This window comes from Heptranchias perlo, chromosome 32, assembly GCF_035084215.1.
Source record: "Heptranchias perlo isolate sHepPer1 chromosome 32, sHepPer1.hap1, whole genome shotgun sequence".
Lineage (NCBI taxonomy): Eukaryota > Metazoa > Chordata > Chondrichthyes > Hexanchiformes > Hexanchidae > Heptranchias > Heptranchias perlo.
Genome location: NC_090356.1, coordinates 28,374,440 through 28,402,162, shown reverse-complemented (window position 1 = coordinate 28,402,162; position 27,723 = coordinate 28,374,440). Strand labels below are relative to the sequence as shown.

Genomic DNA, 27,723 nt, shown 5'->3' with positions numbered 1-27,723 from the left:
CTCATGTTGGAGATGGTCATTGCCTGGCACTTATCAGCCCAAGCCTGGATGTTGTCCAGGTCTTGCTGCATGCGGGCACGGACTGCATCATTATCTGAGGGGTTGCAAATGGAACTGACCACTGCGCAAACATCAGCGAACATCCCCATTTCTGACATTATGATGTAGGGAAGGTCATTGATGAAGCAGCTGAAGATGGTTGGACCAAGGACACTGCCCTGAGGAACTCCTGCAGCAATGTCCTGGGGCTGAGATGATTGGCCTCCAACAACCACTACCCTCTTCCTTTGTGCGAGGTATGACTCCAGCCACTGGAGAGTTTTCCCCCTGATTCCCATTGACTTCAATTTTACTAGGGCTCCTTGGTGCCATACTTGGTCAAATGCTGCCTTGATGTCAAGGGCAGTTACTCTCACCTCACCTCTGGAATGCAGCTTTTTTGTCCATGTTTGGACCAAGGCTGGAATGAGGTCTGGAGCCAAGTGGTCCTGGCGGAACCCAAACAGCATCGGTGAGCAGGTTACGGGTGAGTAAGTGCCGCTTGATAGCACTGTCGACGACACCTTCCATCACTTTGCTGATGATGGAGAGTAGACTGATGGGGCGGTAATTGGCCGGATTGGATTTGTCCTGCTTTTTGTGGACGGGATATACCTGGGCAATTTTCCACATTGTCTGGTAGATGCCAGTGTTGTAGCTGTACTGGAACAGTTTGGCGAGTGGCGCGGCTAGTTCTGGAGCACAAGTCTTCAGCACTACAGCCGGGATGTTGTCGGGGCCCGTAGCCTTTGTTGTATCCAGTGCACTCAGCCATTTCTGGATATCACGTGGAGTGAATCGAATTGGCTGAAGACTGGCTTCTGTGATGGTGGGGATATCGGGAGGACGCCGAGATGGATCATCCACTCTGCACTTCTGGCTGAAGATGGCTATAAACACTTCAGCCTTGTCTTTTGCACTCGCGTGCTGGACTCTGCCATCATTGAGGATGGGGATGTTCACGGAACCTCCTCCTCCCGTTAGTTGTTTAATTGTCCACCACGATTCACGACTGGATGTGGCAGGACTGCAGAGGTTTGATCTGATCCGTTGGTTGTGGAATCGCTTAGCTCTGTCTATAGCATGCATGTAGTCCTGAGTTGTAGCTTCACTAGGTTGGCACCTCATTTTTAGGTACACCTGGTGCTGCTCCTGGCATGCTCTTCTACGCTCCTTAGTGAAGCAGGGTTGATCCGCTAGCTTGTTGGTAATGGTAGAGTGAGGAATATGCTGGGCCTTGAGGTTACAGATTGTGCTGGAATATAATTCTGCTGCTGCTAATGGCTCTCAGCGCCTCATGGATGCCCAGTTTTGAGCTGCTAGATCTGTTCTGAATCTATGCCATTTAGCACGGTGGTTGTGCCACACAACGTATTGGATGGTGCCCTCAGTGTGAAGACGACTTGGTCTCCACAAGGACTTGTGCGGTGGTCACTCCCACCAATACTGTCATGGACAGATGCATCTGCGACAGGTAGATTGGTGAGGACGAGGTCATGTAGGGTTTTCCCTCGTTGGTTCGCTCACCACCTGCCGCAGGCCCGGTCTGGCAGCTATGTCCTTTAGGACTCGGCCAGCTCGGTCAGTAATGGTGCTACCGAGCCACTCTTGGTGATGGACATTGAAGTCCCCCACCCAGAGTACATTCATCGTCAACAATCTATAAACTTCAACTCACTCAAAACGCTGCTGTTTGTATCCTAACTCTCTCCAAGTCCAGTTCACCCATCACCACTCTGCTCGCTTACCTACATTGGCTCCCTATTCAGCAACGCCCTCGAATTAAAATTTTTTATCCTCGTATTCAAATCCCTCCATGGCCTCACCCTTTTCTATCTGTAACTTCCTCCAGACCTGCAACCCTCAAAATTCTGCGTTCCTTCAATTCTGGCCTCTTGCGCATCCCCAATTTTCACCCCCCTCACCAGAGTTGGCAGCCTTGGCTTCAGCTGTCTAGGCCCTAAGCTCTGGAATTCCGTTTGAGTTTACATTTATATTGCGCCTTTCTCATCCACAGGACATCACAAAGCATTTTTCAGCCAATTAATTACTTTTGAAGTATAATCACTGACTTTTAGGCACATGTGACAAACATTTTGCATAATAATTTAACCTCAACTGTTGACTTGAAGTGATGGAGGGGAGAGATTTTGGTTAACTTGGTTGACCACAAAAGCAAATTCTCCATTTTATCTCGGGTCAATCTGCCTCGTTTAACCACGTCAGGTGTCCTAGCCAAAAAGAGATTTTTGTAGTCCAGTTCCAGCTTGTTGCAGGAATTGGCATGCTTCCCATTCCTGAATGCTAAACCAGGTGCTCAGACATAACTGCAGAATTCAGTCATATTTGGGAGCCGTTTGCTCTTCCATAGCCATGGCCTTCCTTAGTTATAAGAGGATACAGATTTCAAGATGATATTGCTGGCTCACCTCAAAAGATACAAAATTGATTGGAAAAAATCAGCCTCCATTCTGTTCGTTCTAAACAATTGCCTGCTGTCAGAAGACTTGGGTAATAAATGTAGTATTTCTTCAATTGGGAAGCAATATTCTTGCAATAAATAGATCTCAACATTAAAGCTGCCTGGGTTGTGCTGGAAAGTATCTGTCTAGCAACACACAGTACTTTCCCTGCCTCCTTTTTCTGTCAAATTTCATATCTCCCTCCACAATCTCTTCGCTTAAGGTGTTGATTCTTTGTTGGTATACAGTTCCACTGGCAGTGAGTGTCCTTTAGTGCTTTAGCTAACTGCACAAATCAGGACTTGAACCTGTATGACTTAGTGCCGTACTGTGTGGTGCCTTTGTTCGCTATAGAATCAAGGAGCATAGCATAGCGCTTTTCATTATGCTGCAGCCCAATGTGCCTAGCGTCGTCTTCCCTCCTGCCCTTTTTTAAAAAAAGACCCATGGCTCTTTCTGCCTTATAAAATGCTACACTGTAAGGCTGCTGGAAGATGTGTATGTTGTGGATTGACATATCTGCCTGCGTTCCCTCCATGCACCCTGTGAGGAAGTACTTTGCCTCCTTCACATGCTGGCCAAGATCAAGGGCTCATTGGCAACTTGCAGATACAGTCCCCACCGCGTATAATGGGCACGTACATGCTCATGCGATTTGCCCGCTGTATGCGGTGGGTGGTAAATCCATCAGACTTACGGTGCAAAACAAAACTGGTTATTGAGTTTTGCAAGTTTGGCTCTTAGTATCAATGGCCATGCAGTTCATGTCACTCTGAACAAAATGTAGGACAGAAGCAGAACTCATTTAACACACCCATAATCTAACTTTGTTTTATAGGTTACGCCTTATTTTGATGTTATTTTGAACACTGAGTCTGTTATACTTATGCTGTCTGAAATTGCAGTTATGTCTTTTGACCATAAAGTTATCAAACTGGTATAGTTCACTGTTCGACTTGTAACAGAACAAGGCCGGGGATTCACTTCAACTTCTAGTTAAAAATCGACCATAATAACCCTGTAGCATTGATCAGCTGGAGTAGCGTGAAAATCATGTTGGTTTGTGGAAGTGGAATCTTTCTGGTAACAGACAGGAGAACTATACATAATACAGTACAGTACCGCATACTGAGTGTGTTTATTGGTAAAATGTATTGATTCTCTGGCTCCTTCGTATCAGATAATGAATTATTGAACTGGAAACCAACAGATATCTGTATTTAGCAAACAGCTGATTGAATCTGACTGAAGTTTCCATCAGTTCAAACTGTTAACTACAGAAGGCATTCGGAAAGTGGAGACTTCAGGCAGCTTCAATCAGCGTTCCTGGGGCATTAAAAACAGATGAAAGGGGTGGACAGCGCTTTCATTAGACAAGATTTGTAACACATGGATTCCTTTTTGCTAAAACATTTTGCATTTTTTTTATTCGTTCATGGGATGTGGGCGTCGCTGGCGAGACCGGCATTTATTGCCCATCCCTAATTGCCCTTGAGAAGTTGGTGGTGAGCCGCCTTCTTGAACCGCTGCAGTCCGTGTGGTGACGGTTCTCCCACGGTGCTGTTAGGAAAGGCGTTCCAGGATTTTGACCCAGCGACGATGAAGGAATGGCGATATATTTCCAAGTTGGGATGGTGTGTGACTTGGAGGGGAACGTGCAGGTGGTGTTGTTCCCATGTGCCTGCTGCTCTTGTCCTTCTAGGTGGTAGAGGTCGCGGGTTTGGGAGGTGCTGTCGAAGAAGCCTTGGCGAGTTGCTGCAGTGCATCCTGTGGATGGTACACACTGCAGCCACAGTGCGCCGGTGGTGAAGGGAGTGAATGTTAAGGGTGGTGGATGGGGTGCCAATCAAGCGGGCTGCTTTATCTTGGATGGTGTCGAGCTTCTTGAGTGTTGTTGGAGCCGCACTCATCCAGGCAAGTGGAGAGTATTCCATCACACTCCTGACTTGTGCCTTGTAGATGGTGGAAAGGCTTTGGGGAGTCAGGAGGTGAGTCACTCGCCGCAGAATCACCAGCCTCTGACCTGCTCTCGTAGCCACAGTATTTAAATGACTGGTCCAGTTAAGTTTCTGGTCAATGGTGACCCCCAGGATGTTGATGGTGGTGATGCCGTTGAATGTCAAGGGGAGGTGATCATTTCCTGGCACTTATCTGGCGCGAATGTTACTTGCCACTTATCAGCCCAAGCCTGGATGTTGTCCGGGTCTTGCTGCATGCGGGCTCAGACTGCTTCATTATTTGAGGGGTTGTGAATGGAACTGAACTCTGTGCAATCATCAGCGAACATCCCCATTTCAGACCTTATGATAGAGGGAAGGTCATTGATGAAGCAGCTGAAGATGGTTGGGCCAAGGACACTGCCCTGAGGAACTCCGGCAGCAGTGTCCTGGGGCTGAGATGATTGGCCTCCAACAACCACTACCCTCTTCCTTTGTGCTCGGTATGACTCCAGCCACTGGAGAGTTTTCCCCCTGATTCCCATTGACTTCAATTTTACTAGGGCTCCTTGGTGCCATACTTGGTCAAATGCTGCCTTGATGTCAAGGGCAGTCACTCTCACCTCACCTCTGGAATTCAGCTCTTTTGTCCATGTTTGGACCAAGGCTGTAATGAGGTCTGGAGCCGAGTGGTCCTGGCGGAACCCAAACTGAGCATCGGTGAGCAGGTTATTGGTGAGTAAGTGCCGCTTGATAGCACTGTTGACGACACCTTCCATCACTTTGCTGATGATGGAGAGTAGACTGATGGGGCGGTAATTGGCCGGATTGGATTTGTCCTTTTTGTGGACAGGACATACCTGGGCAATTTTCCACATTGTCTGGTAGATGCCAGTGTTGTAGCTGTACTGGAACAGCTTGGCTAGAGGCGCAGCTAGTTCTGGAGCACAAGTCTTCAACACTACAGCCGGGATGGTGTCGGGGCCCATAGCCTTTGCTGCATCCAGTGCACTCAGCCATTTCTTGATATCACGTGGAGTGAATCGAATTGGCTGAAGACTGGCTTCTGTGATGGTGGGGATATCGGGAGGAGGCTGAGATGGATCATCCACTCGGCACTTCTGGCTGAAGATGGTTGCAAACGCTTCAGCCTTGTCTTTTGCACTCACGCGCTGGACTCCGCCATCGTTGAGGATGGGGATGTTTGCAGAGCCTCCTCCTCCCGTTAGTTGTTTAATTGTCCACCACGATTCACGACTGGATGTGGCAGGACTGCAGAGCTTTGATCTGATCCGTTGGTTGTGGAATCGCTTAGCTCTGTCTATAGCATGTTGCTTCCGCTGTTTAGCACGCATTGCACTGGGCTCTGCAGTACTGAGACACTCAGCTCCTCAGATGAATAGTTAACAGTACTTAATCACACTTTAACCATGTGCGACAAGGTTACTGAATTGCCCGAAATGGTTGGCCGGCTTAATGTGTTATAAGCAGCACCTTTGTAATTGAATTCAGTGATGATGGCAAATGGTTAGCGCCATTTGCCCAATATAGGCGGCTGCCCGGGATAAACATGGACAGTGTAAGTGGCGGGATTGTACGAACACTCACCTTACCACTGTAGGTAAACATATTTGACACCAACACTCGATGTCTAAATCAAAAGCAAAATACTGCAGATGCTGGAAATCGGAAATAAAAACAAAATGCTGGAGAAGCTCAGCAAGTCAGGCAGCATCTGTGGAGAAAGAAACAGAGTTAACGTTTCAGGTCGAAGACCTTTTGTCAGAACTGGAAGATGTTAATGAGTTAAAGTTTTTGAGGAAGTACAGAGCCAGGGAAAGGAGAGGAGGGGAGAAAAGAACAAAAGGGAAGGTTTGTGATAGGGTAGACGGCACGAGTGATTAGATGATAGAAGGGATGATGGTGCAAAGCAAGGAAGGTGGTAATGGACTGTTGCATTACAACATCGGTGCTGTTAATACCCTATTTCTGTTCTGGGATAAAGTGTGGTAATTCAGGTTGCCATATATGCTTCTATGTCACTCCATAAAGAAGAATAATGAGCTTAGTCTACATAGTCTTGAAGTTCAGGCAGTAGCTCTTCAAAGTCAGAACTTAAGCAATATACTGTGGATGCTGGAAATTTGGAAAAAAAACAGAAAATGCTGGAAACACTCAGCAGGTCAGGCAGCATCTGTGGAGAGAGAGAAACATAGGTCATTGACCTGAAACGTTAGCTCTGTTTCTCTCTCCACAGATTCTGCCTGACCTGCTGAGTGTTTCCAGCATTTTCTGTTTCCTGCCTGTTTCCTGCATTTGTCAGAACTTACTGGGGGCCAGTTGAGGAAGCACCCTAGGGGGAGGTGGAAGGGGAGAAAAAGGAGAGACTTGTGTCCCTGGGCATACCCTGCTAGAATCATATCACTTGCTTGCGTGGTCCTGAAGTATAATTGATCAGTTTTTCTGGGCTGCCAAGAGACATGAATAAATTGGGAATACGAACATATGAAAATGTCGGGCAGGAAAAGACCAGCTGGTCCATCAAGCCTGTCCCACACGATGAAGGCATCATGAGTAAACACTTCCTCGCACCCCGCCCACAACAGCCATATAATCCCGAGAGGCAGAAAAACCCAGGGCCAATAAGGGGAAAAAATACTGTGAATAAGTAATTATAGTTAATAATGAACTGATGCACATTCTACTTTTGTGTAGGATGGTATTGAGGGGCAGTGATACCAGGCAGTTATCTGTCCAATCTTAGCATATGGCTGAGAGCAAACGTGAAAATCTGAGCAGATGGAATAGCTCTCCTTATCATTATTTTTAAAAAATGAACTGGTTGATGCCTAAAATTTTGTGGTTACAAAACATTATGTTGGTATACAATTTAAGATGGTTAAATAAGTTGTGGTTGTAAGCAATACAGATAAAAAGAAAACACTATCAATGCTGGAAATCTAAAATAGAGAGAATAGTGGAAATACACAGCAGGTCCATCAGCAAAAACAACACAGGTTAATGTTTCAAGTAGAGACGCATTGCCACAGCCATCCAAGATGTTAACCTGTTTTTCAGATGTTGATAAACCCTTTGTGTGTTTCCAGTATTTTCTGCTTTGCTTGTAAGCTGTAATGTTTTCCAATGTTTGACTTGACCCAACTTGACATTTTTACATTTTGTATTTCTGATTTCAAAGTATGTGTCACCTGTACCCGCCCACTCCCTTTGCCTTTTGAAAAATGTTGCAAATAATGGCATTTGTTCAGGAGATGAAACTCGCAGTGAAGGAATAGTTAACTCTCCCCTGTTTTCACTATCCCCTCTGACCCTCCCCTCTCTGACCCCGAACAATCAGTCCTCAGCAAAGTCCTTAGCTTCATCCCCCTTACATCCCCACCTCGATGAATTTCGAGTTCGACCAATGCTGAGCTCTTCTTCCGTTGCCTTCGTCTCCGTGCCCGCCTCTTTGGCCAGGAGCCTTCCCACCCGCACAGCGGATCCTTTGTCCTGCCTTCAGAGTTCTCGTTCCACCTGGACCCCTCCCTCTGGCCTCTTACCCTCTATTGATCTTTTCAATGCAAATTGTCGGCGTGACATCGGCCGTCTCAATTTCTCTGCTCCCCTCACTCATTCTAACCTACCTCCCTCTGAACTTGCAGCACTCTGTTCTCTCTGGTCCAACCCTAACATTGTCATAAACCTGCTGATAAAGGCGGTGCTGTTGTTGTGTGGCAAGTAGACTTCCCACCTTGCGGAGGCTGAACGTCAACTCTCCGACACCAGCACCTGCTTCCCCGGACCGTGACCCCACTGCTGAACATCAAGCCATAATTTCCCACACCAGTCACTGACCTCATCTCCTCTGGAGATCTTCTCCCCACTACCTCAAACCTCATAGTCCCTCAACCCCTCACAGCCTGCTTCTGCCTCCTTCCCAAGATCCACAAACAGGACTGCTCCAGGACACCCATCGTTTCAGCCTGTTCTTGCCCCACGGAACTTCTATTTTCCTATCTCAACTCTTTCTCCCCTTGTCCAGTCTCTTCCGACCAACATCTGCATCTCTTCCGATGCCCTCCGCCACTAACGGTTTCCAGTTCCCTGGCCCTAACTCTCTCCTTTTCACCATGAACGTCCAGTCCCTCTACACCTCCATCCTCCATCAAGACAGCCAGCGGGCCCTCCACTTCTTCTTTGAACGGAGGCCCAACGAGTCCTCATCCACCACCACCCTCCTCCGCTTGGCTGAACTTGTTCTTACGTTGAACAACTTCTCCTTTGACTCCATTCACTTCCTCCAAATAAAAGATATCTCTGTGGGAACCCGTAGGGGTCCTAGCTACGCCTGCCTTTTTGTGGTAGTACGTGAAACATTCCTTGTTCCCGTCCTACTCTGGTCCCCTCCCTCACCTCTTTTTCTGGTACATGATGACTATCGGTGCCGCGCCTTGCTCTCGCCCCAAACTGGAAAATTTCATCAACTTTGCTTCCAACTTCCACCCTTCCCTCACCTTCACGTGGCCCATTGCCGACTCTACCCTTCCCTTTTTCGACTTCTCTATCTCCATTTCTGCGTATCAACCAATGTCTATTAGAAGCCCATCGACTCCCACAGCTACCTTGATTACGCTTCCTGTAAGGACTCTCTTCCTTTCTCCCAGTTTCTCCGTCTCCATCGCATCTGTTCTGACGATGCCACCTTCCGTAACAGTGCTTCCGATATGTCTTCCTTTTTACTCATTCGAGGATTCCCCTCCACTGTAGTTGACAGGGCCCTCGACCTGTCTGTCCTATTTCCCGCACTTCTGCCCTCACTCATTCCCCTCTCTCCCAGAACCATGATAGGGTCCCCTTGTCCTCACCTTCCACCCCACCAGCCTCCACATTCAACGTATCATCCTCCACTATTTCCGCCACCTCCAGTGCGATCCCACCACCAAACACATCTTCCCCTCCCCTTTCAGCATTTCGAAGGGACCGCTCCTTCCACGACACCCTAGTCCACTTTTCCATCTCCCTCAACACCTGCTTTCCTCCCCACGGCACCTTCCCGTGCGAACGCAGGAGATGCAACACCTGCCCTTACCTCCTCACTTCCCACTCTCCAGGGCCCCAAACACTCCTCCGAGGTGAAACAGCGGTTTACTTGTACCTCTTTCAATTTAGTGTACCATATTCACTGCTCATGATGTGGTCTCCCCTACATTGAGGAGACCACAGCCGATTGGGTGATAGATTTTCTTGATCACCTTTGCTCAGTCCGCAAGCATGACCCTGACCTGCCGGTCACTTGCCATTTTAATTGCCGGTCCCACTCCCACTTTGACCTCTGTGCTCTCAGCCTGTTACACTGTTCCAATGAAGCTGAACGTAAGCTCGAGGAACAACACCTCATCTTTCGATTAGGCAATTTACAACCTTCTGGAGTCAACACTGATTTCAATAACTTCAGATCATAACCACTGCACCCATTTTTTCAGATAGCAAGTACTGGTAATGGTTCTGATGTTGCCATTTATAACTCCTCTAGACCCATCTTTTGTTTCTTTATTTCTCCCATTACCACCCTCCTTGCCTTGCACCATCATCCATTTTGTCATTTAATCACTCCTGCCCTCCACCCTATCAGAGACCTTTCCTTTTGTTCTTTCCTCCCCTTCCTTCCCCTTCTCTCTCCCCCTGCCCCTCTCCCACCCCACTATCCCTGCCCCAGTTCTTGCTTAAAATCGTTTAATCTTCCAGTTCTGACGAAGGGTCATCGACCTGAAACGTTAACTGTTTCTTTCTCCACAGATGCTGCCTGACTTGCTGAGTTTTTCCAGCATTTTCTGTTTTTATTTCAGATTTCTAGCATCTGCATTATTTTACTTTTGGAATAGTTAACTCTGTTCGATGTAGAGACAGTGGCGTAATGTTGTCTGTCTTGTTACACTTATATACTCTATTGGCGTTAATGAGCTTCATTTTTGTTGTGTTTTGCACAGGCTGTTGTGCTTATGATTTTAAAAAATTCTTATCCAGGGTCAAGATTAGGGTAACTTTAGCTGTCTGTAAATGTTTTTTCACATGGCTTTATGAATGACAAAGAAGAATGTGACTAACTGATTTGGCAGGATGTAGCTGAATGAAATGGGACATAAATAAGGTTGTTTTGATAATGGACAGTGCATCCAGCTGGGTCTTGTAACAGAATGTCCCTGCAGCACGCTAGTGCTCACATGTAAACATCATGCACTCTGACCATATCTAATTTCACCAAATCATTGACTTACTTTAAAAGAGATGTTACTGCTTTGGTGGGCTTTGATTTGCAGACACTGAGAATTCTGTGCCTTTATTGAGGTGGGGGGTGGTGGGGGCGGGTCGTTGGGGTAGAGGAGCAGGCATTGGAAGCAGCTCTTTCTCAGAATAAACTCCAGGGTGCTATCTTTCATCCCTCCTTATCTCCCCCTCACTAACTCCCTACACTCATTATCCTCCTCTCCTGTATTGAGATTAGTTAAACTTGCAGTTGCTTCCTGGTGCTCTCACTACTTCCTTTTCATTTGTACATCAAACGGCCTGTTTCAGCAGACTGAGGAAGGACCCATCTTGGACTGTTCAAAGGGTAGTTAGAGGCAGTCTTGTGACACCAGTGAGCTCAGGGGATTTCCCTCCCCTGAAGTACTATTCATGGAACAGTTTGTTGTTTTGAGGCTGTTGAAGCAATAAACAAGATAGGAAAACAATTTCTATAATATCAGTTCTCCATCCAGCTTCTGGATTCTCTGGAATTTAACAAGTCTTAGCTTGCCTATGATATCCCATCATTGTATTAAAGTTGCTATTTATATTATGGTTCAATCAGTAAATAACTGTGTGTAGTTATTTGTCTGTTGTTCAACCTCTAATATAAACACAACATGCACATGCTGTTAGTTGAAGGTTGCAATTTGTGAATTAATTTTTCTCCACTGGGTAAACAGTCAGGGACTGGTGAGCGGGAGGGCTGTGCAGGCCAGCAATTGGAAAATCACTTCAGCGGCCAGCACCAGCAAATTGAATGCTCAACCTGGAGGCGCTGAGAAAGAATGGCACTGCTGCCCCTAGTAGCAAAGAGTAACACCTCTAGAGGTGGTATGTATGCTAGATGCTGGGGGCAGCAGCACTGTCTCATGTACTTTACAATGTTGGCAGCAGGGCTGTAAACAGGCCATAAAATAAATAACTTGACCAAGTTACAGTATCTGACGTCTATTTTTTATGCTTTTTTAAAATATGATTGTGATGTAGCATAAAAATAATTACTGTATAGGTCCAATAGAGCTGTGGTGTTTGGATAATGTCATTGTAAAGGCTATGCTGTAGATTACATTTTCCATAAAGTGGAATGCTATTACACAGTTGGCATTCGGCAGACCACTTTGAGAGGAAGCCATTAGCAATGACTGCTATAGTTGGATCAGCGTGTATTTGTGTTAAACATTGGTTAATTATCCTTGTTCTAAATCATAATGCTATCCATTCAAACTGTGAACATTATCTGATTGTACTGATTAAGATCCCTTTGATCTGTTTAATGCACCTTGAGCATTTTAATGTTCTATTAAATTAAGGATTTATTTGCATTTTTTAAATGTAGCCATATTTCTTTTATGCAGGCTGCCTTCCAGTCTGGCCAGAATGCAGCTCCTCCTCCGCTTGTGTACTCCCAAAATCCACAGACAATGACTACGCAACCACAGACTAGACAGGTACGATGCCTCTGGGGAATGTTACTACAGCATCTTGAATTCATTTCACATTTAAAATTGTGGTGTTAAAAGGCATGCTTTTGGTGTAATGCATTTTATTTTCAGTGCTTTCCACAACAGAATAATAGTCAGGCAGTCAGTGATGAGAATGCTGTTAACTTAATGGATGTAGTTAATAGAACTAGCTACCCATCTTTTTAACAGAAACTGGTTCAGATCAGCAAAGATGAATTAGTAATGTAGATGTGTTATAAACTCAATTTTCATAGAAAATACAGCAATCTGTTAAACAATTTCAGAATTACTGTCTTGAGTGTCATGCATCCTAAATAGTCATTTACTCACAAATTATTGCAACTCTAAATATGCTTAATGTATCCATAAATAACATTGAGTCTGTTTGATTTATTAAACTCAAACATTAAAATAACTTCTGGGCATATTGGTGAGCAAAAGCATTATTGTTGGCTGCACAATTGAGCTCGTGCCCGTTGTTCACCTTAAATATACTGTCATCAGTCTTTGTTAGTTATCAATACCCCTTTTAATAGTTGCAACGAATAATAGAGGGTTATTACTTGTCATGGATCCTTCATTGCCTGCCCACTCTGCAGCACCCTGCAAAATGTCCACTATCTTTGAAATTAGGCCCTCCCCGTCCATGACCTTGTCCAGGATGACACTGTAGACATCATGGGGCCCTACCGAAATCTAGCTCCTTTCCGCAGTACCAAATTTTCCACACTAAATCTGCTGCAGGGATGGTCTAGTTCTACCTTGGTCTCATTTCAATCTGATGCCATAATGTTCCAGCACCACCTCCTCTTCAATGCTGCTTTGTCATCAAAGTCCTCATTGTTTACCGCCTACCCTAAGGGCTTTATTGCCAAAATCTCTTCCAAGCTCTCCTCACAGCCTCTGTGACAACTGACTCCTTGTCCTTATAATTTTCCTCTTCTATGACGTCTCTTCCCTCCTGTCCTCAATCAACCTCACTATGCTCAACAACTCCTCCCAACCCCCCAACACACATCCCCACACAGCCAACCCGTAACACCCTCAAATCAGAAAGTGAATGAATCTGCGAAACTAGCCTGGTCGTCCACCATCAGATCAGCCTTCATCAATTTGAGCACGATTGCCTGTTCCATTCGCTGCTGTATCTCCCGGAGGGCAAAGATACCCCAAATTCCTCTCTACTACTATAAAGTGCCTCTTTTGGCATCTCTCTCCCTCTCCCAACACCCGCCCCCCCCACGCGCGCTTGTTGTCTTGTGCTAATCCGCCATGACTTGGCTACACCCTATCTCGGACTTGTCTCGCTCCACATCCTAGCTCACGCCCTCTACTCCAACTCTGGTCTGTTGTGCCATTGAATGTTGTGTTAAGTGTGCTTGCTGCGTAAGTGCAAGTTGTTGAATTAACAATTTTTTTTTTGTTTAACATAACATTTCTATTCAAACAATGGCAGGTTCGGATAACCTACCTCACTGAAGGAAATGGGCATAATAATTTTATCCAGCCAGACAATGCAAAGAAGCAGAAGAAACGTCAGTAGAGCTAGTCATTTACCTGGAGTTCTTGAGTATCAGCTTTTTAAAGTGGAGTAGCAAGACTTCACTTCCCTCAAGATATCATCTATCTTTTTCATGTCCTTAACCTCACCGAACTGCTTGTGGGTTGGCTGTATGTTAGTGCCACTCTGAAGCCAGTTTCTAGGAGGTGAGGAAGAATATTCATGGGGTATCTTTTTGCCTTCTGCCCTATGGGAAGTGCAGGTCTTTTCTTGCCACCTCCCCACAATGGCATTGCTAAAATAGGGCAGTGGTTCCTATTCAAAAATGACATTCTCTGTGACGGTGACTATGGTGATCTATTCAATCTCGTTCTCTTTGACCTCTGCAGCCTTTAACATGGTCAACTACACCGCCCTCCTCCAACAACACCTCTCCTCTGATGTTCAGCTGGGTGGAACTTCCATCAGTTGGGTTCTGCTCTTACCTATCCAATAGTAGCCAGAGCATCTCCAACAATGGTTTCTCTTCCTGCCCCCGCATTGTCACCTGCAGTTCTCCTAGGAACTATCCTTGGCACTCTCCTCTTCCCCATCTACATGCTGCCCCTCGGCGACATCATCCGAAGACATGGGATCAGGTTCCCCATGTACACTGACGACGTCAGCCTGTACCTCACCAGCCCCTCCACTGCCTTTGTGTTAGCCTGCTTGTTTGACATCCAGACCTGGAGGAGTGGAATTTCCTCTAATTAAACATTGGGAAGACCAAATAGTCTTCGGCCCCCGGCGCAAACTCCGTACCCTTGCCACCGATTCCATTCCTCTCCCCGGCCTTGGGCTGAACCAGACTGTTGGCAACCTCTGTGTTTCGTCTGACCCCAAGCTGAGCTTCCAACCCCATATCCTATCCATCATACAGACTACCTACTTCCACCTCCGTATCATCCACTGCCTCCCTACTTAACGCAGCCCATCTGCTGCTGAAACCCTCATCCATGTTTTTGTCACCTTCAAGGCTCTACTATTCCAATGCTCTTCTGGCTGGCCTCCCATCCTCCATAGACAAAACTCATCCAAAATTCTGCTGCCCACATCCTAACATGCCAAGTCCCATCAACTCTTTGCTCGTTGGCCTTTTTTGGCTCCTGATCCCCTCAATCTCTTGATGGCCTCACCCCCTTCTATCTTTGTAATCTCCTCCAGCTCTACAACCCACCCCAGAACTGTGTTCCTTCAGCTCTGGCTCCTTGTGCATCTTCAAACCCCTTCACCCCACCACTGGCGACTGTGCCATCTCGCTGTCTAGGCTCTAAGCTCTGAAATTTCCTCCCTAAATCTCTCAGCCTCACCACCTGCTTTAAGACCTTCCTTAAAACCCACCTTTTTGACCAAGCTCTTGGTTACCTGTCCTAATGTCTCCTCCTTTGGCTCGGTGTCATTTTTTTGCCTGATTATACTTTTGTGAAGCATCTTGGGACATTTTTCTGTATTAAAGGTGCTATATTAATGGAGTGTCTATTAACACCACTGTGTTAATGAATTGGAGGTGGGCTGGGACTTACTGCAGGACTTGCAGCAAACAGCAAAGCAAACAGAGTCTATTTATAAAGAGTCTCTACGAACTGCTGCAAATAGAACTCGTTGATGACTGAAACTGCCGTTAACTCTCCTGATAAAAGCGCCATGATAGCTCCAGCAAAATGCAATGAGTGGAGGATAGTTACATACAAATTGTGTGTAAAATCAATCCCAGTCACTTAGTGATGCGGTTGATGGGGGAATTACCCAATCATCTCCATTCTGACTGGAAATAGTGGTGTCACCAAATGCAGCCTTTTATGCATGTTTTTGTTGTTGTTCCTTAGTGCAGTACATTGGTCTTACCCAGTGTGTTGAGCGCACCAACTCTGGTGTTAATTGAACTCTTGTGCAATTTTGCTCAATGACACCTTTTATCAATTCTCCCAATTAATTCATCAGTGTTATATGATTTAAAGCAGTTTTTATTAAAATGGTGGAAATTTGTTTATTTTATAATTTGTATCTTTTGAAAAGTGGTATAAGTAATGGTGATACACTGTCAAACCGTAACTTTAAATGTTTTCTGTGTTGTATTATTGGAGGTTTTTGTCTTACCAGAAGATGTAGAATGCTGGGCTCACGGGCCTCTATTGTGTTGAGGGTGCTGTTCCACCTTTGTGGAGTAATGTGATCTCAAAGATTTTAAATAACAGGACGACTACAGGATATGTTTGCCAAAAAAATTCACGAGATAGTTTTGGAAAAATACCTTTACCAAAAGCTCATATAATTGGTTATTTCTCTCCTTCTGTCCCTTCCCAAATGAGATTCTAATATGCTTCCAGTGCATATTTCTGTATCATTCTCGTCTCAATCAGAAGGTTAACAGCGCCCACCATATCAAACAGTTTAAACAACTTTGCATCTCCAAATGCAGAATTTGCAAACATGAGGGATTTGATTGAGAGGGGACTATTTTAGGAGTCGTACAAAATTGTCATCTGTTGTACACAAATAGAAAGTACAATTGCTTCATCACCTATCTTGAGTCATTCATTACAAAGGTGAAAGTTGCTGTTTTGTGTGCATATATAAACTTTCCTATATCTTGTTTGTAGTTTTATCACTTGCCCTGTTCCTCATTCATTCAACCTCTACAACAAATAGTTTGTAGTCAAAGTCTGGGGTAAGAAGTGAGGCTCTGGGAGCTCTCAAAACTTTTAGTTACATGGTCATCCTCACACACTTGTTCCTTTCATATATTGAAATAACTATAAAAAAATTATTGGCTTATTATCCAGATTTTGGGCATAGCCATTTTGGCCTTCATTCTAAAAGCTGCCCTATTTACACGTGTTAGCAGTGGTTTGTTCTGTTGTCAGTCTGCCAGAATTTTATTTTTAGCAACCCCATCCCTACCAATTTTTTTCTTCTCTCCTCTGTTCCTTTCCTTGCTGGGATACAGTTCTGTGGGTGCCAAGCACCCAGCAGTACTTTACACAACCAGCTACTGTTCATGTGTTACCTGAGACATCAGATGTCCGCCAGCTACTTGACCGTGCATCACTGCTGTTTTCACCCAGTGTCCATACATGTGAATTTTCAATGGCGGGTTGCTGGATAGTGATTAGGAGTGGGAGCCATGGCTAAATTTTCCTCTCTTACCTAGGGGCAGTGATGTCAGTTTTGCTTCTGCCTCCATCACTGCAGTAGAGATCAGCTATTCAGCAAGCTTAGGATCAAACGAAGGACCTTCCTTGTCTGTATGGGTTCAACTACTCGTTGCCATCATGGGAATCATTTCTTTTTCTAATCATGTTTTTAGACGTAGCTCCATGTTTTTCTAGTTTTCGTAAAAACCTAAATCTGTAGAGTCCAAATTACCATCAAGTTTGGCGTCACAATGTGGGAGTTGAATGAGTGTATAGTCTTCCTCATTTGAATGAGCTTCACCCACCACACACAGTACTCCTGCCCTCTCTGCCAGTCAGTTCTGCTTTTGACCTAGTGCACTTGGAGACCGTTGTGTTTAAGTTCCTGCCATCAAATCACTCACTGCTACAACTAAATTAAGAGAACACCAGGGATGGTGGAAGACTGCGCAACCATTATGGCTCCGGTTTGGAACCAGATTCTCATAATGTCCCACTCAGTTGAATCCCCATTCAATTCTACTCTTGTTCAGCCTCACATATACTTAACGAATGAGGAAAAGATACCTACAGTGGGTAATGTAAGGGAAGGAAATTCCCTTTTTCATCTACATATTGTGGGGGGGAAATACCTCTCCTTGGGTTTGATACTGTTTCCAAAGTTTACTTCTGAGCTTAATGGAATTTCTGCCTCAATACTCTGGTTCCATGCAATTTGAACAGTAAAATACGGTTTCTTGATCTACCTAGAAAATCAGATTGCAGTTTTTTCCCCTCCTGTTCCCATTGAAATTACCCAGAGGGCTGTGGATGCTCATTCGTTAAGTATATTCAAGGCTGAGATCAATAGATTTTTGGAATGTAGGGGAATGAAGGGATACAGGGGTCGGGCAGGAAAGTGGAGTTGAGGTCGAAAATCAGCCATGATCTTATTGGAGCAGGCTCGAGGGGCCGTCTGGCCTACTCCTGCACCTATTTCTTATGTTCTTAAAACTTCATTTTATTTGAGGGAGCAGCATAGTCTGGCAGGCGTTTTCTCTCATTCCATAGTTGCTGTCAGTGCCATGCTGTGATTGGTTGGGACTTGCACTTCTCGACAGAACTGACTTTCTTGCCTCTTCCTGCTGAAATCAGTAGCTCAGACAAAAAATTGCTTAAATTCTTCTAATCAGGCAGGAGTGAGCTTGAATGTCACCAGGATTCAAACTCAACTCTGAGCCTACAAGCAGTATGCAGATTGCAAGCAGTATGATCTTTTTAAAAAAAAAATCTGCACACAACCTCATTGATTCTAAGTTTACTAAAAGGTCTAATCTAATTGGTCTATTTATAACAAGATCGTTTCCCAATCATATAAGCCCCCAAACCAAACTGGGATATGAGCTCCAATTTAATAACTGTAGCAATGCATTGGCTTCTATTTTTTAATGTCATGATCATTTAAGTAAGTAATTCTAGCTGTACCAAAAATGCATAATTCTTTTGTTCGAGAAATTGTATAAAAAGAGTGCATCAAAGTTGAAAACTATTGCAGCTAATAAATTGATGTATTAATCAGACATTAGGTTGTTATTTACTAGAAAAATAACTTCCTATATGATGGAAATGCTGCCATATTATTCTGATTTGTGGAAAGCTTTGATTTTTTTTTAACCTAATGTAATGTGTTTAGTGACCTGAAGTACTAGTATATTAGAACTGTGGTTTAATGCTTGTGCTTTGAGTTTTCTAGTCTGTCCTTGCGTTCTTGCTGACTCTGTGTGCCTTTCCCTTGTGTATTTCTTACTTCTCTTCAGTTCGCAGCAGGGCCTCGGGCTGCCCACCACCAGGTATTTACCCCATTCACTTCATACATCTGGATTTTTGCCATTAAAATTTAGCCTTAATGAGTAGTTCTAACCTTTCTGATCAAACAGTGCAGTTACTAAATGGGGAGAGGGAATCCTTCAGCTAAAGATCAGAATGACACCTGATCACCAAAAATTGTTGGAATTTGCTTAAATGGCAACTGATTTCAAGCTACAAAAAAACTTGCTTTATATGTTCAAGATGGTGTTCTAGCAGGACCCCTTATGGCCACCAAATATTAAGTTTGATGGTCAATTAGCTACTGTTGATTAAAATGATTTAACTTCCCCTTTCCCCCCCTTCCCACCATTCTGAGTTGCTGGGTGAGGAGTGGATCTGGCTGCATCATTTTGCATTCATGATTTTAAAAAGTGAAGTTGATAGTTGAGACTTATCGACTGTCCATGCTCTGGATTGTTGATCCTTTTGAAGACTACGGAAGCTATTTTCCTGAACAAGATATAGATTATTAAATCATCTTCCGATTCATTTATAAAATTTTCAATTTTTTTTTAAAACCTTCTCCAATTCTTCGTAGACATTTTTTTCCTGAATAATATGTTATCAGAAATTGTACTGAAGGTTGTAAAAGCTTTCAGTGCTGCAAGTAAACTTGTAACATTATCTTTAGGAATTATAATTCAAAGCCGTGATGACTTGACAATTCCAGAATTGGGTCTTCACTTTTGACGCCCTTGTCCCTATTAGATCCCAGATCTCGCCTCTACTACTCCTAGTAAAGCAGTCACTTCTGTGTCCACAAATCCATGGGCATAAGACTTGAACGCACATGGCAAACAACTGACCTGGGTGTCCAGATATGGCTCAACCATCTGAAACTGCTCCATTGCTCCCTTTCCATGGCCAAATCTTCATGCTACTTATGGATCATACTAGAAGGCAGGGACTGCATATGATTTACTCCAACCTCTGCATATGATTTACTCCAACCTCTGCACCTCGCCTTGAATCTTCACATCAGAGATTAACTGCGAGGAACTTTTTTTCCAAAATCTAAGTCATCTTCTTAGCTGCCTATGCCTTCTCTGAACCCACCCCAGCTCTCTCCCTGACTAAACATCCATATTCTGTAGTTTCTCAGCATTTCCTCCTGAGCCCCCATTAAACTCATCTTGTCCACAAAACCCATCAGCTTCTCCCTTGATCCCTGTTCCTGACCATCCAACTCCCCCCCCCCCCCCCCCTCCAACTTCAGCCCCATGCTTGCCATCATCAACCTGTCTCTATCTTCCAGCATTGTTGCTACTTCCGTCAAAACTGCTATTATCATGAGCTTCAAAGAAAACCACTCAACCAATCTATTTTGTCTGATTACCATCATATCTTCAATTTTTTTCCTCTTCAAAATCCTGGGACAATTCTTTGCCTTACATTTGTGCTCCCACTGCTCCCTGTTTGAGTCCCACCAATCTGTCTTCTGCTCACTCGTCCATAAAGTCTTGCATTTCTATTGCCTGCTTTAGCTGAGTCCCACTAGCTCTCCATTCCCCAGCAAACTTATTTCAAGATCCTTGTCCTTGCCTTCAAATCTCTCCTCCATCTTGGCTCACCCCACGCCAGTGATGTCCTCCGGCTGTATGTCTCCGCGTACATCCTCTGCTCCTATGACACCTGCTGGTTTCTCACTCCCTCTGCTCCATCCTCAGCGGTGTTCTTTCAAGTCACTTTGCTCTACCATGTGAAGCTTTTTCCCATAACATGTCTGGCTTAGAATTCCCCCCCCCCCTGCTTTCAAAGGCTTCCTTAAAAAAAACTCTTTTACTTTATTTTTGTTCACCTCCCCCCACCTTTGTTTGCTCCCTCCATTTTTGTCCGCTGCCCGGTAAAACATTTTTTGAGACCCCTTTTTGTGCATCAGGTGCATTATAGAAGTATAAGTCGTTTGAATCCTAAGTTTGATATTGTTTAAAATTAACAGTTTTTAAAAAGATTTTGTCGAGGATTTTATAGGGAATTTTTAAAAACCCAACTTTTCATTACCTACAAACACTTTTTGAATTGCATTTTATTGGACCCGCAGAGTGTGTATTCTGTTAGCCTTTGTTTTCCATTGTGATAACAGTAGCGGTGACATTTCCTCTTCTGGCCTTTCTCTTACTGTTAAAGCACACAAGATGTTTGAATTCTTGTTGAGCTTGCCGCTTTTGCTTCCTCCTCCAGCTGGTAAGTCAGTTACAATAATAGTTACTCATTTGAGGTAAAGTTTAAATTTTGATCTTGTGGAATTGAACATTTTGCAAAGAATGGCAATCTACACTATTTAATCGGCATCATTGAACGTGAACTGGGGGATGTTGCAAAGTGTGAATGTTTAGAGAATTTTTAACAACAGTTTGACAATAACTGAGCATAGTCTCCTTATGAAAGGCTCCTTATGAGGTTTTCAGTAGGTACTGTGCATTCTTTAAACTTATCAGCAACTCTAGATAAGACATTATATTTTCAGAATAATGGCAACTGACAGTTTGTTGGTCTGATCCAGCTAATGTTCTGGACAGTGTTTCCAGGCTCCTTCAGTAAAACTGTCACTGGTAATTGAGTTTTTCAAGCAGCATGTTCTGATACTGCTTTAGTAACTTCAGTAATACTTTTTCAATTTGCAAATATCTAAAAGCAGCATACAGTTTGGATGACAATGGGATTGTTGCCATTCCTAATTGCAGACTCTTGCCATTTTCATTCGAGCAATGGTTGATTTGTTTGATCAGTTTTTGGAACTACCTTTTAAGGCTAATAAAGGGGTGATGGTGATCTTCTGTGGTTTTACTTTTTTCAACTGTGGACATTTATTTGCTGTTCTCAATTTTGCGATGCAAATCCTGTGCTAAAGTGCATGGGACTACTGATGACACTTGTGTGATCTGGGGATCAGGCATTTTTTTTATACCCTCACACCTGTCATTTAAAAAAATAACTTCTAAAAATTATTTTAAAGGTGTGCTGGATAAATAGAATATGTCATGGACAACAGCTGAGCTGTGATAAATACCTCTATTGATGAGATACTCACCTGTGGAAATGTTGTATCTCACTGCCAACCATGACCTGTTCTTTCTTTCTTGTGTTTTGGCTGAGTGGATTGCAGAGGAGGGTTTTAGTAAATTCTGAATGCAAAGTGGCTGTTGAATGAAAAACCAAAACCTCACACATGCTATGAAAACCATTAACAATGAAAAGTGTTAGCAGGGGATTCGGTTTTAGCAGACTCGTTTACATTAACCTGTTGGGGAAAATCTTTGTATGTTCCTGGAGGGCGCTATCAATTTTAAGTAATTTTTTTTGCCCCTCTTCCCAACTCGAAAGGAAGCATTTTCACCATTGACGTTTCAAGCTGTTGCATCATTGATTCTTAAAACATATTGAAGCTCCTCTTGGTTGCTTAGTTGGTATAAAATAATGTAACTGAGCCATACAAACCAGAAGGTCCCAAGTTTTATTTTAGATCTGCGTTCAATTTGCTAAATTCAGCCAGGATGCAGGAGTGGAGGAGTGCTACAATTGTATTTAGTGTCCCTGGGTGAGAGGGGGGCATAAATCGGGCAGGGATCACTCTTTCAACAAAACCAGAAAATGCTGGAAACATTCAGCAGGGCAGGCAGCATCCATGGAGAGAACAGACAAGTTAACATTTCAGCTGTGGTCCTTTCATCATAACACTGACCAGAGGTCCACACCTGAAACATGAACTTGTCTGTTCTCTCCACAAATGCTGCCTGACCTGCTGAGTGTTTCTGCCATTTTCTGTTTTTGTTTCAGATTTGCAGCATCTACCTTTTAGAGTTCCCACTCTTGATTGTTAACCGTGCTAGAAAGTGCGTACATGTAGATATCAGGTGAGGATAGAATTGGGCTTAGCTGTTATGTAATGGAATGGAAAAGTCTGCCAGCGCTCACTGTCCAGGCTTGCACATGAATGGTTACTTGGGCATGGTACAGAAGGGGATCCCTATTCCAGCAGGAGTCAGTGGCATCAGACAAGGAGAAGAGAAAAAGGCAAAAAAAAATGAATTCCGTGGCAGTGGAGCACCTTTACATGAATACCACTAAAATATTGCACATTCCTGATTGAGTTCTGTGGTGTGATTTGCTTAAATTTGATCATGGTTTCCTCATTTTCATATTTTATAGTATCACTAGAGTATGCTAATATAGTGGTTAGGTTACTGCACTAGTGATCCAGAGAACATAGAGTTCAAATCCCACCATAGCAGGTTTGAGAATTTGAATTCAGTTTAAAAAAAAAATTGGAAATAATAAAAAGTCGGTATCCGTAAAAGTGACTATGAAGCTGTTGGATTGTCATTAAAAACCTAACTGATTCATTAATATCCTTTAGGAAAGGAAACCTGCCGTTCTTATGCTGTCTGGCCTACATGTGACTCCAGTCCCACACCAATGTGGTTGACTTTTAACTGCCCTCTGAAGTGGCTATTCAGTTGCATCATCCTGCTATCAGTGGTACAAAAAGGCTGCCCACCACCACCACCTCAGGGCAACTAGAGATGGGCAATAAATGCTGGCTTTGCCAGCGATGCCCACATGCTCGAGAATTAAAAATATTCCCCATGGTGAAGTGCTTAAATCCTGTTTTTCAAGTTTTATTTTGGGGGAAACTAATTGCACCTTTTAAAATGCAGATTGAGTGGTACTGGTGTTCGTTGGTCTCTTCCTGTATTCAAGATGTGCAGTAGTAAGTGGCCCAAAAGGGGAAAAGGAAAAATTGATTTAAATTTTCAGCAACTATGAAAGTCCAAGTGCCTAACCCTCTCCTCATGTCAGCAGTTTGTACTAATTTGATTGCACAAGATTTTTTGTCCCTTAGACTTCAGACCTTCACAGCAGGTTAGGTTAATACACAAGATGTGGGGTATTTCTGTGATATGCGTTTACAGTATTGGACATTTCCACTTCGGACATTTCAGCCTGGGAATCACACTGGGCAATATATAAGCTCTTAATGAGTTTGTACCAAATTCCTTTGTCTGCTATTTTAATAAGTGTTTAATTCCTCCCTTAACGTACAGGGGAATTTTATATGTACGTGTTAAACATTCATAGGATAGCATTGACCAGCATTATACTGGGATTTTACTTCTTAGCCATTCCCTCTCACAAATATTCATTGTGCTTATATAATCAGTTATAGCCTACCCACAAAGTGGGGGAGGGGTAGAGAAGTTTTTACCTTCTGATGGATGGAATCTCATACTGGGAAGATCAAGACACCACTTTTATCTAATGAGTGAGGATGAATCTCCTGACTTCTGATGTTGAGTTATGACATTGTCCCCACTTGTTGGGTGAGTGGTGTCTTGTGACCCACTTCCTTCCAGGTTAAGTTTCAGATGTTAATGTTTTCATAGTACTGGTTCTGTAGCTACCCTAGTGTACTGACATTTTTCAACAGGTACATTCGGTTTTCAAAAATTGTCTAAGCCCAAAAGCTGATCCACAGGAACATAATAGCCACACATAGCACAGAACAGTTGAAAAATATCCGGAAGGTCAGTATCGCCTTTTTCAAACGGAATGTTGCCTAAAGAATAGAGTTACGCATGCTTTTCATTATATTGATTTGTTTCGGATATCACTTCAATTTAAGCAAACATCTTTTCTGGCAAGCACAATGATTACTTTAAAAATATTATCTGTATATGTATACATATTTTTGTTTATTTATCGTGTATGATAAATAAATATCCATTTCAGCTGACTTATCCAGTCTGGGTGTCAGAATGATCTAAATTTGTGCCACAAGGTTGAGGTATTGTTGATTGTATAACCCTGGTACATAGTAATGACAAGTTTTCTGTTTTTTTTTCTGCAGTCCCTTTTCAGTATCTGTAATTCTCACCCATCCTTTTATGCAGCTTTTTTCCTGCCTTCCTGCTGTATTTGTCACACATGAGCTGTGCCTACAAGTAACTGCAATCTAAGTCCCTACCATGTAAAAAGCCTACGGGTGATTTTATTTTTAATGCAAAATGATGCACCCCCATTTTATTTGTTGAACGTTTCCCCTGAGAGGGCCAGTAAACCTCCCTCTTTCCCAGACCATCAACTAAGTTATTGTTTTGTATACCATCTCTCCACTGTTGTGCTTTTTTTGCCCCCTTCTATCGGTGGGGGTGGGGGGAGAGAGAAGCACTTAACCATTCAGATCCTCCTTGATGGCATGATTGGAATTTGAAACTGCAACTCCAGGCACAAACTTGCTGCCTGCAACTCAGTGGGGCAGCAAAAGTATGCTGCTCCGCCCATTGTGTTTCTCCAAAGAAATAAATGACAGCTAAGTGAAACCTGTCGTCATGTCACACTAATGCTTGAGCAATTCACCATATTGTCCATATCTTACTATATTGATAGGCACCTGAAAGATGCACTGCATCATGCAAACTATTTTTAAACACATCTGAAACTTCATGAAATGATCCAAAAATTACAAGTTCCCACTAACGCCACCGCCACCACCCCCCCCCCCCCCCCCCCCCCCCCAAAATAAAAAGACGAGAGGCAGTTTGCTGAGTCTTCCCCATTTATGAAAGTAGGACAGTGTGGATTACTGCCAAGTGCTGCTTTTATATTGCTGTTCTTGTTTTAGGCCGACGGCATTTGTTTCCGCTGCTAAATCGGGCTCCCCAATCCCAATGCTGACTTGTAAACCTAGTTTTGTGTGGGGTTTATGAAAGTTGCTGGGATAAGGGAGCCACGTTTACTGGCATAAACCATCAGGGCCAGCTCATTGGCTCCATTCTCTGAAAATCCGAATAAAAACAGTGTCAGCAAAAATGCCTGTTGTTAAGGAAGGGAATTAAAATGGAGTTCAGTTACCCTGCCTTCCCCAAAATATCCTTCTGCGATAGTGAGGCATTTTAGTAACTTTAGTAACTGACTCAACCTGCTGATGGGCAGTCATTATCACCCAATTGGCAACCAACTGGTTGGGTTTTGATGCAGTGCCCAAACAGGACATTGCAGGTTGGAATACCTTCATTTAAAATAATAAATCTGAGATTTGTCCTGCATTGCATCTGTGTAACCAGGAAAAAGCAAGCTGTCCCTTCAAGATCTGTTTACCATTGTTAGAGTGCAATATGTGTTAAGTTTCTAGTCTCCAGTTATGACGCATGTTTGAATTTGACACTTATACTGGAGTATATAATCACTTGTGATGAGCAGCAATGTAAAAATGTTGGCATCCTGCCTTCATGTTTCTCTTCAATATTAAACAGGTACAGATGTGCTGAGCCCTGTGAAGCTTTTGCAGTGATAACAATCACTTGTTTTCCTGGCTGCTCTTGGAGCAGCTCATTTCCTTACACAGAGGAAGACTGTCTCTCTTATCAGACAATACAGAATAATAGATTTAAATTAGTTGATTTAACTTTACATTTGTATAAACGTCACGGCAACACATTATCTGAAACTTAATTAGCCTGTGAGCTTTATCTTCCCAGTGAATTTGCCAGGCTTCCTATCTCCAACATCAAATTGCAGCTAATGTTGAATCTGAATCTGCAGGGTACCACTGGTACCCTACCAGTATGCAGTTATTAAATCGATCCGTTCTAAGTGCATGTTCATTGTTCCCATAAACCTGTTTCCTGACCAATTTCATGAAACCTGTGATGATAAAAGAACAAATAGTACAGGAGTGAACATCCCTCACTGCTCTCAAAAGCAAAACAATGCCCTGGTGTATTTGGGTTTATAGGATCATGGAAAAAAAGTTAACTCCTTTAAGGAGGTTCTTTTGTTTCAACCAGGGATATCAAATTTAGGGTATGAGATCTCCATTATAACAATGAAACTGGATGTTTGTAAAGACATCGTAAGATTATCACTTTCATTGCATTGGTTCTGCAATGTACTTTGGTTCCAAAACACTTAAGTTCTGGATGGGTCCAAAATTAACAATTTGTTGTCATGAATTATTTTTGCTCCCATCCTCTCACATCTTTGGGACTTTAACCTGTCTCTCTTTCCTTGTATCCCCATGCTACACATCAGTCCCTAGTAAAGAATGCAAACGAGTGATCTGCAGACCTACGGCGATGTCCCCCTGTTGGGAAGCGCATGTGTATCCCTGGGTGATTTGCCCTTTGATTATTTCTCTGTTTGATTCCTCTGTCCCCTTGTTAGTCTAGCTGAGATTGTGAACATGTTACATACAGAATTGTAGGCATGAATTTGGTGCTGCCACTCCACAATTCAGGATGTTGACAACTGGTAAAATTTCTTAACCGTTTAGATTGGGTTCACCTTTATCTTTCTGCTGTTGGTCCAAACCCATAATTTGACACTACCTGTCTATAACACATGCTGTTAATTAGTTGCTGAAAATCCCTGTGGTAGATATGCTGCTATTATTAATCAGTTGTAAACAATTTTACAACACCAAGTTATAGTCCAGCAATTTTATTTTAAATTCACAAGCTTTCGGAGATTTTCTCCTTCCTCAGGCAAATGTTTCAAGAGCTCCTTGAAGCCTATAAATGCGTAGGCTTCAAGGAGCTCTTGAAACATTTGCCTGAGGAAGGAGAAAATCTCCGAAAGCTTGTGAATTTAAAATAAAATTGCTGGACTATAACTTGGTGTTGTAAAATTGTTTACAATTGTCAACCCCAGTCCATCACCGGCATCTCCACATCATTATTAATCAGAACTACAAAGTAAAGACTAAAGAAATCAAGAGTTGGAATGTTACTTTCAAATCCACAACAAGAAAATATTTTTGCAGTTGAATCCAAGTTTAATCTTTTGAGGATTGGCTTCAAGAAGTTTCATGCTTCCAACGTAGCCTGACTAATTGTGACTTGTTGCCTTGAAATACATCCGCTGATGTGATGTCACTGTTGTCACTCGGCTTACTTGTCACATTGGTGCCAGTATACGGTAACAATATTACACTTCACTTTAATGATGTGCAAATATGTTTTTTGTGTGGAGGCCTTAATTTACCCAAATGTTCTCACCAGCAGTGACAGAGCT

The 27,723-nt window shown here is 43.3% G+C and overlaps 1 protein-coding gene across 11 annotated transcripts in view; it reads left to right on the top strand.

The window, feature by feature from the left end:
* Positions 1-27,723, top strand: part of LOC137301207 (eukaryotic translation initiation factor 4 gamma 3-like) — a 284,740-nt gene that overhangs the window by 109,905 nt on the left and 147,112 nt on the right. For 9 of the 11 annotated variants that reach the window (XM_067970666.1, XM_067970674.1, XM_067970673.1 and 6 more), the window contains 2 exons: positions 12,082-12,174; positions 18,660-18,692. In XM_067970666.1, the coding sequence (XP_067826767.1) occupies positions 12,082-12,174; positions 18,660-18,692 (126 nt within the window). Of the gene's footprint in view, positions 1-12,081; positions 12,175-18,659; positions 18,693-24,167; positions 24,237-27,723 lie in introns of those variants that run through there. The other 2 variants (XM_067970671.1, XM_067970675.1) reach the window with 2 other exon arrangements.